Source organism: Lycium barbarum, chromosome 12 (genome assembly GCF_019175385.1).
Source record: "Lycium barbarum isolate Lr01 chromosome 12, ASM1917538v2, whole genome shotgun sequence".
Taxonomy (NCBI): domain Eukaryota; kingdom Viridiplantae; phylum Streptophyta; class Magnoliopsida; order Solanales; family Solanaceae; genus Lycium; species Lycium barbarum.
The window spans coordinates 104,000,708-104,008,272 of NC_083348.1; the positions used below are offsets into that span (position 1 = coordinate 104,000,708).

Genomic DNA, 7,565 nt, shown 5'->3' on the forward strand with positions numbered 1-7,565 from the left:
ACTAACAAGTGTAAACAGTCAATAAATATCATTTTATATCATCTATAGTGTTTACTTTTGCTTCAACTAAGGTGCATCCGCATCTGTTCCAAAAGATACATTGATGTTTGTGTAATGATAAGATTCAACTTAGGGAGAAACACCAAATCAAACTATAAATGTGGAAATTAAAGATAATAAGAAATTAGGGATGAGAATTGAAGAAAAAGTAGATGAGAATAGAAGAAAGAAAAGATTAATTCAACTACCAAAAAGATTAATTCAACTACCAATTATGATAAATCATCAACTAAAAAAAGAATCAATCCCAGGGAGAACGGAACTTGAACTCATACATGGAGAATCTAATCCGAGATTACGCAAGAGATGATCAAGGTAAGAGTTAAGGGAAATCACCCTAAATCGACACTAGCTAATCCTAGCTAAACCTAACTCCATCCAAGGAGAAAACTCTCAATGAGTTTCTTCAACAATCAACAACTGAGTAATGAAAATAGGCTAAGACAAGCTTATATAGTTTTGTCTTTACATGCATAGCCATAATTATTAAACTACTAACCACATTTGGCATTTACTACTAAGCCTTATTACAATAAAGGCCCAAAAGCGGCCTTTGCGGAAATAGCCCCACATGAGCCCTTCTTCACTTGAATTGCAATCGTAGCCTCGAATTTGCACTCCTATCCACGAATTGTATTCCTAGCCACGAATTGCACTCCTTATCCACGAATTGCACTTCTACCCAAGATTGCACTTCTATCTGTGGGCCTTCATCTCCATGTCTCTTCCAAGCAATCATCCACACCCTTGTGGCTTGCTCTTCAATGGCCTCCAAAGGCCCCATCTTCCTCTTCCAAAGGTGTGTGGCATGGGAATGCACATCCAAAGCTCTAACACGAGTTTTAGCCTTCATAATCGTCCATGAGCTTCATATGATCAGATCATGTAGTACCTCAACAGTCATTGATGTTTCTGTACTTCCACTCTAAATTTATTCTTTAACAACACTATTTAGATACTTGATTTGATTGGCAACGAAAAATAATATCACTCTTATATGAACTTAGCTTCATAAGAAAGTCTCAACTCTCAAATTTGAAGGTATGTATCTTCCCCTTCCCTTTTGTACATTTATATGAGCTAAGCCTTCTTCTTGTTCATTTTTTTTTTTAAGCCTTCTTCTTTTTATGTTCCTTTCTATCATGATTTTTGTTCATCTATTACGTAGTAGTATAAATAGTAAATCTGATATATATGAAGAAGCAGAATTAATTCATAGAAAAAAAGATGCAAAAGCATATTAATAGTAGATGTTTGAATTATACATGCGAATTACAACACTTATTCATCATACAAAGCGCGCGTAGATAAGAAAAACTGCAAGACAAAATATTCTAAAATTCAAGACCAGAACCATCCAAGTGGCTCTTCTCCTTCATCCTGATGCTGCTCCTCTGCCGCCACAAAGACGTTAGAGAAGTAGCCATGGCAGCTGCCATCATCACTACCATCATCCTCCTCAGATTGTAAACCATCGACAGGTGGAGGTATATTGCATCCTCCAGGCCCTGGAGGATACTCCTTATGATCAGCGTGAAAATATGAGTCCCCACTGTCTACCAGCTGTGGACTATGCTCATCTACCACCGCGCTCCCACCACTGCCACTGCTCAGTCTATCCTCAGCCTTCACCTTCACTTGAAGGGTTGTCATAGCATCTACCTCCACAACCTCAGATTTTTCAGTTACCCCTGCTCCTCCAACCACTTTCCCCTGCAACGTCTCCATCAATGCACCTACCTGCATTTTTTCCCCAATTAACAAAATAGTTTACCTTCAATATATAAGAATTTTTAAACTACCAGGTCTGCTAAAAAATAACTACAGATTGCGGCTTTTAAGTAATGGAATTAGTAACTTGAAATATAAATCAGGTTACCTGCTATCATAGGTAGAGATGAACTAATAACATACAGTTTTTGTCTATCAGTGTTTATAAATTAAATCTTAAAGCCATCTTCCTAAGTCCTAGGTGTTGTGAATAGTTGCTTATTGTTATACGTCAACTGTGTGATATTATAAAAAGAAATTATATTCCCATACTGTTAATTCAAAGAACTTAAACTCTATGATTATATCAATTGATAACCCTTTAAAAACAAAGCTGAAAAATAAAAGCTACTGTACTGTCAAATAACAGTACTGTAAGTGATAGTGATACATCCACTATCCATATAGTAAGATCTTCATCACTGCGCACATTTTAAAGCAAGCTTTACAATATACCAAAAGTATATTCGCTTTATTGAATTGAAAAACATACAAAGTGGGGGTTAGAACAGATGCTGGTTCTTTTATTTATTTGACTTGATGCAAGAGTGACTCGGAAGGATAGTGACAGATATAATTTTCTTTTGTGGGTGACGAAGAATATTGGATGTGAGGTTCCCCACTACTAATATTGATTGCCAGGTGTTACACAGAATATGACCGCAAAGTCAGATTAAAATTAAAATTGCTGCCAATTACCAACCCCGCCGGCAAAATTCGTCAACAAACATATCTTATCTTAATATTCTATATAGTGGTTATCATAGTCTTTTCTAGCTAGATAGTGAATAAGATCACATTATTCTATGCAATATATGCTCCTATAGTAAATTGGCTATACCGTCACTGTAACCGATTCTCTAGTGTTAGAAGAAAGGACACTTTTTGTTACGCTTACTTTAATCAGGATACAGTAGAACTATGACATAATCATGATAAAATTCACTACTTAAAAAACAAGAATTAATAACGAACAATTTATGTTGCTAAACAACTTTCATTAATCGGTGAATTAGCGACGGACAAGTTCTGTAGCTAAACCGTAAAATCCGTAGGATTAGCATATATTATCAAAATTTTACGATTTAGTATATATTATGAAAAAATTATGTTAGTTACGAGCAATCTAACGACAAAATTCATAGTTTATTATATATATATATTTTTTTTAAGTGATCGTCTAAATCAGGTGGGTTTCATAATTTGTTAATTGTTCCTGATGGAGTATTGCAAGTTAAGGCCTAAAGGACAAGAATTACAATCTTGAGCACTCTTCTCACATCAAGACCACTATGAGTTAATTAGTAGAACTACATCAAGCGTTACCAAAAACTTATGTGTATGTAATTATCATCAGATAGCTTTCTAAGGATTCTTCAAATATATTAGAGTGTATAACAGGATTTAAGTAAACAGATAAAATGATCAGAAAACAATATGGTAATACCTCAGCTTTGAGCTTCTCATTGTCATTGCGAATGGAGTCGAAATCAGAGAGAAGAGAGTCATAAGAGGATTTGAGCTGATCATAATCCCTCTCGAGCTGCTTGGTCTTCCACCTGGCACGGCGGTTTTGGAACCACACAGCCACCTGCCTGGGCTGCAGCCCAAGCTTCTTGGCCAGCTGAGTCTTGCGTTCCGGCTCCAGTTTGTTCTCCGTCTCAAAGCTCTTCTCCAACAAGTGCACCTTAATTTACCCAACAACAAAGAGAACTTATTGCTCAACAACTAATCGAATCCACCAATTTAAAATTTTGCTTAAAGAAAACTATCTTTGCTAAAAAGAAATTCCTTCACGTGATTAGTCGATCATTTTCAGGATCTACAGGTCGAATCCGTAAAGATTTGATGCTATAGCTGTGAATATGTTCCATTACGTCTAAAAGCTTAAACAATTAGAAAGAATCTTTTTTTAATTACGTAATTATAATATGTCTTACCACATCTTCCCACATGTAGCCTGATGCTTAGTTTACGAGCCAAGCACAAAAACTTTTGTTTTACTAACAGTGAGATTTGAATCAATAATTTAACCTTCCGCTAGATAGCCCTGATATATATCACATAATATATTATAGTATTATATTTGAATTGCATCTACATATTTTAAGTATTAATGAAAATATACTTCTGTCCTCGTTAACTTTTACTTGTCATGTTTCGTTTCTCCGTTTCTTGAGAGTCAAAACTGTATGTACTTTGACCAATATTTTAAGATGTACTCCCTCCATTCATTTTTACTTGTCCTGCGTACTAAAAATAGTTATCTATTTTTACTTGTCCAGTTCGAAAAGTCAAAAGATAATTTACTATTTCCTACATATTTTACCTATTATTAATTATTGAGTTGAAAAATTCAAGAAATTCTTAATGACTACACAAATTTTAAAGTATGTTTTATTGATTTCAAACATTATGTTGTTTTATTGATTTCAAACATTATGTTACATAACAATAGTTAGGGTGATATAAGAATTTGTCATTCTATTTTAGCTCTTTAATAGACGTGTCAAGTCAATATATGATAAGTAAAAATAAACGGAGAGAGCATCTTTTCATCATATTAATATGAAATGGATTATATTTTTGGTATAGTTTTCAAACATCTAAATTTTAATTTTAAAATATTGAATGAATCTAATTCACTTTAACTCTAAATTATTCGGAAGCGAAACGTGACCGGTAAAAATGAAATATTTGGTGATAAGTATGTGATCCAGATAAAGAAAAGAGAAGGAAGCTAACCTGCTCAGGAGTAAGACGGCGCTTCTTCTCAGGCGACTGCTCGTCGTAATATTCCTCGTCATATAGTTCGTCCCCCGAGCTAAAGAAGGTTCGCCTCTTCGAGGAGTCCTCCATCTTCATCATCGATCTTTGTCCTGTAATGGTAGTATACGTCAAGCGTCAAAACAGGACATAAAAGACTATCCTTTAGAACTTACATGCAAAAGGTTGTTACAAAAGAAAATTGAACTTTACCACTATTTTCACTGAGAACTCATAAAGACAATCAAGCTATAAAAACAAATCTTTAGACAAGAGAATTTTGGTATCATAAGCTGATCCGTCTGTTCAGCTCTCTTGGTACGTTAAATCATCTGTGGTAGGTTACCTTCCCTAAAAGTTACTCCCTTCGCTTCATTTTGTACGATTTGGAATAAGATGGTCAAATTATTTGTTTCTGTTGTAAATTTGAATAATGAAATTTACATAATTCAAAAAATTTAAATCCTGATCAAGACGAATATCCTTCGACTCTCAGTACTAATAGATAGTGTTACGTTGTTTAGAATAAAGAAAATAAATTATTAAAAAGTACCTCGGAAAACAGGATCACCATTCCCAAGGAACAACATGTTGCCGTGACACGACGGGTCGAAAAATATATGTCCAGATCCCATACTTTCAATGATCTGGAAGATCGCCTTAGAAATTGTATTCACGCAGAGAAGAAGATTATATATATCTGTATATATTTCCGGCGAAAGAGTTAAGGAAAAACCCCACAACAGAGTTCTTTTTTAGCAGGGATGTGTATGAAAAAAAAGAGACCAGTTGACTAAAAGAGCATGAGCTTGTGGCGGAAGAAACTAGTACTCCACAGTAATCTAGCTGGAGTTTCCAAAGGACAGATACAAAATCCCATCACAAAATCCTTCGTTCTCAGAAGAAAAAATGGCTATAACTACTACTACTTCAGATCGGAGGTTAATTATATGACCTCCCAGCTGAAAAAAATAAAGGGAAAGTCTATAAGTGAAAGTTTTAACGGCCGGTGACGGTGAAAACAAGATTCTGGCTAGGGACTATGCGAAAACTACGCTGTATATGGTTTTGTCTGTATATGTTGTGTTGTAAGTTTATTTTGCGACTAAAGTTGATAGAGGTTAACGATGGCCATTTTATAGCGAATGGCGTATAGTGGAGGGTAGTTTTGGTAATGTAAAATGAAGCAGGATATTAATGTGGGATTTCACTAACTTGCGCCGCCAGTGTCTAGGGGTATACTTTCTAGAATACTCCCTGATTGCTTAGGGGAAATTTATTCTTTCAATTCAATTCAAAATAAATGAATTTTTAGCATTTTTTCTTTAGTTCAAAATAATTGACTTTTTTAAAACCCAATAGATATCAGTAATACTTTTTTTTCAAAATTATTCTTTTCTTAAATGAGTTTTTCAGTCTCAATATTGACTATGTCTAGTTCTTATAAAAGTTTGGGAAGAAGCAAAAAGGTACTCCCTCCATCTATTTTTAGGTGTTCAGTTTAAAAAATTAAGAGATAATTTATTCATATTCATATCTATTTTACCCATGTTATTAACTAGTAGTTGCACAACTTCTTAAGTATAATTGATTTCAATCATTAGATGACTTAGTAATAATTAGGAGTGATATAGTAAATTTGTCATTTTATTTATTACTACCTAAAAGGTGTGTCAGATAAATACAAGCAAGGGCGGAGCTAGCATAGTACTCGGAGGTTCGGCGAACCCAGTAACTTTGATCCAGACCCTGTATTTGTTTTGAAAAATTCATTGAAAATGTATAAATTATTAATTTAAAATCTAGTAACTTAAACGAATTAAAATCCTGAACTCACAAGTTTCAAATTCTGTCACCGCCTTTAATTATACAAGTAAAAATGAACGGAAGGAATAATATTATCCTATTATCTTTTTATTAATGTCATTAACTAACTTTGTCAAGAGGTGTGCCACGTCCCAAAATTTACTCTACTTATTTTGGAATGGAGATTTGGAATGGAGGGAGTAGCATATGTGCCAGATCAAGGGAGAGCCATAAAGAGGAGCCATTCTCTGCGGTCGGGAGTTTGTCGGATGAATGGCTGTGTTTCCACTTTACCGATTTTGTGAGTAATGAAGTCAATGTTCCAAAAAAAAAAAAAAAAACTGAAGTCGGTTTTCATTTCAATGTGACAACTGAGATATGAGATGAATTATAAATGTAAAACGTTCCTAACAATCATGGCAAGCTAAAGTGACATGAAACTAATCCTACAGCGACAAGTCAGATTCATCTAAATCATGCTTCTGCAATATGATTGTCTATTTTTGGCCTCACTGTTTCGTTTTTTATTACTATACTATATCAAGTAGTATAACTTAGTGCTACACTTCTATTATCCTATTGTGCAATTTTTATTATTACATGCTGTTTTCTTTGTATCGATTAGGAGTGTATATGATCCGGGTTAATTCGGAATTTTTAAATATCAAACCAAATTAATTACATCGATTTTTTAAATCTATAAATCAAATCAAACCAAACTAATAAAAGTCTGATTTTTCAATCTCGGATTTTCTCCATTTTTTCTGGTTGCTCGACTTTTTCGGATTCTTTTCGGCAAAGGCTTCATATAAAACATATACCTTGTACTTCAAATACTTCTTTAGTCCTAGTAAGATACGACTATCTAATTAAGATATTAATTAAGAAAGTAACACAAAATGTGATATGAGAGATGACATTGTACTAAAATATTCAACAACAAAAAAGTAACAAGAAAATCGCATAAAATAAAATGATCATAATCCAAAAGTACTAAGTCATGCTACAAAAAATACGGCTAATTTATAAGGCATATAGAAAATGATCATAATCTAAAAGTACTAAGTCATGCTAAAATAAGTAAGACTACTAAGTATTAATTACATGACTAGATATTAAAGAAAAAATAACATAAAGTTATTTATTTTCACTATTTTAGAATT

General features: G+C 33.6%; 1 protein-coding gene across 1 annotated transcript; it reads right to left on the reverse strand.

The window, feature by feature from the left end:
* Positions 1-1,253: 1,253 nt before the first annotated feature.
* LOC132621105 (homeobox-leucine zipper protein HAT5) lies at positions 1,254-5,718 on the reverse strand. The gene is made up of 4 exons (XM_060335255.1): positions 5,150-5,718; positions 4,576-4,709; positions 3,278-3,517; positions 1,254-1,800 (listed from the first exon to the last, which is right to left on the reverse strand). The coding sequence occupies exons 1-4, from the start codon at positions 5,229-5,231 to the stop codon at positions 1,402-1,404; spliced, it is 855 nt and encodes a 284-aa protein (XP_060191238.1). The 5' UTR covers positions 5,232-5,718; the 3' UTR covers positions 1,254-1,401.
* Positions 5,719-7,565: the final 1,847 nt, after the last annotated feature.